General features: G+C 41.7%; 1 protein-coding gene across 1 annotated transcript; it reads right to left on the bottom strand.

The window, feature by feature from the left end:
* Nucleotides 1–148: 148 nt before the first annotated feature.
* LOC21383814 (protein STICHEL-like 3) lies at nucleotides 149–1,606 on the bottom strand (the record flags this gene model as incomplete). The annotated part of the gene is made up of 1 exon (XM_010114857.2): nucleotides 149–1,606. A coding segment is annotated over one exon (1,458 nt), but the record flags the coding sequence as incomplete, so codon positions are not given.
* Nucleotides 1,607–1,611: the final 5 nt, after the last annotated feature.

The following is a 1,611-nucleotide window of genomic DNA, read 5'->3' as shown; positions in this document are numbered from 1 at the left end:
AAAAAAAAAAAAAAAAAAAAAAAAAAAAAAAAAAAAAAAAAAAAGAAGTAAGACATAAAATGCCAGGAGAGAAAAAAAAAAAGAAAGAAAAAAAGGAAGAAGGGGATGACACCAAGTACTAAGATATTTTCTTGCGGAGAAAGAAACATCATACCAGTTCCTGAACCAATGGAACAGAGATTCTCTGACCAAGCAAACTCAGTTGCTCAAGAGTCATCTCAGCATCTCTTAATGAACCATCTGATCTTGATGCAATAAGTTTTAGAGCATCCTTATCAATTTCTAAATCTTCTTTGGTGGCAATCCACTGCAAAGTGTAAATGATATCTGCATCCTTTAGCTTTGGGAAAAAGAACTTTTGGCACCTAGATATGATTATGTGAGGCAAAACTTCAAGGCTCGAACAGACGAGGACAAAAACCACTCGTCTAGGTGCTCGATCAATAACCTTTGATATGGCGCTCCAACATTCAGGGGATAACGTATCGCAGTCATCAAATATGAATACTCTGTAATGTGATGGAAGCTGGGAAATAATCATATTGTCAAGTAGGTCCATAATTCTCTCAAAGTCGAAATTACTTACAGGGCCAACTTCCCTTATATTTCTGCTCTTTCCCATATCATGGGCTATGCAAGAATTGCAAAACCCGCAAGGTTTAGGGTGTTCCAGAGACTGGCAATTTAAAGCTCTAGCAAATATTCGAGCACATGAAGTTTTCCCGGTGCCATGCGGACCATAAAAGACATAAAGAAATCCTACTTTCTTTCTTATGACAGCATTTGAGAGAGCTTGAGCCACCAAATTCTGCCCCACCAGATCTCTGAAGGTTCTTGGCATGTACTTTTGTGTCAGGTTTTGATGCCTACTTCGAGACCGCCCTCTCAACTTACGTTGCTCACCTGATCTAGCTTCAGAAGCAAGGTCAGAATCAACATCATGCTTAAATAAATTATCAGCATAAATACCAAGTTCACCAGAATAGCGACGCACCCACCCACCATTTTCAGTGCTTTCCTGTGATCCAGATGCATCAACTAATAGAGGCAATGCCTCAGCATTTGACTTAGAAGACGAGCTTGAGTTCACCGATGCCACGGGCATCTCAGCAATATCTCTCCCATGGCCAGAAGGACCCCCTTTCTTTAATCTTGAATCGGACAAACCACAGGAAAAACTCCTTCCAGCCATGTCAAGAAATGTTTTGCCTCTGTGATGAATTCTTGACCAATTCCACGGAATACCACATCCATTTCCAGGAGCCCTTGTGACGTTTTGCTCATCATACTCTTCCTCTCCTTCCATGTGGTACTTGGGGTGCCCTGAACCTTGACCGAGAGTATTAGAGGCTACAGACAATTCATTCTGAACATTTATATCTCTAGAGCCCACAGCAGCAGCACGACGTCTTCTTGTACCTCGAAACTTCCGTCTTTTTGCCCTATTCAATCCACTACAGTAACCCTGGATACCGTCTTCTGGTTCATCAGCAGTTCTCTCCTGCCGAGCTTGTCTTCCATGCCTATGGATGTTTGAAGAAGCCACACCGTCACTATCCATCCGAACATCATTCAACTGTTCCGAAAGGGTCTTCATTGGAACATCTTGAA

The sequence above is a fragment of the Morus notabilis genome, unplaced genomic scaffold, assembly GCF_000414095.1.
Source record: "Morus notabilis unplaced genomic scaffold, ASM41409v2 C11427115, whole genome shotgun sequence".
In the NCBI taxonomy this organism is placed as follows: Eukaryota; Viridiplantae; Streptophyta; class Magnoliopsida; order Rosales; family Moraceae; genus Morus; species Morus notabilis.
Note: the sequence above shows the minus strand (reverse complement) of the source record. Positions and strands in the feature narration are given on the sequence as shown.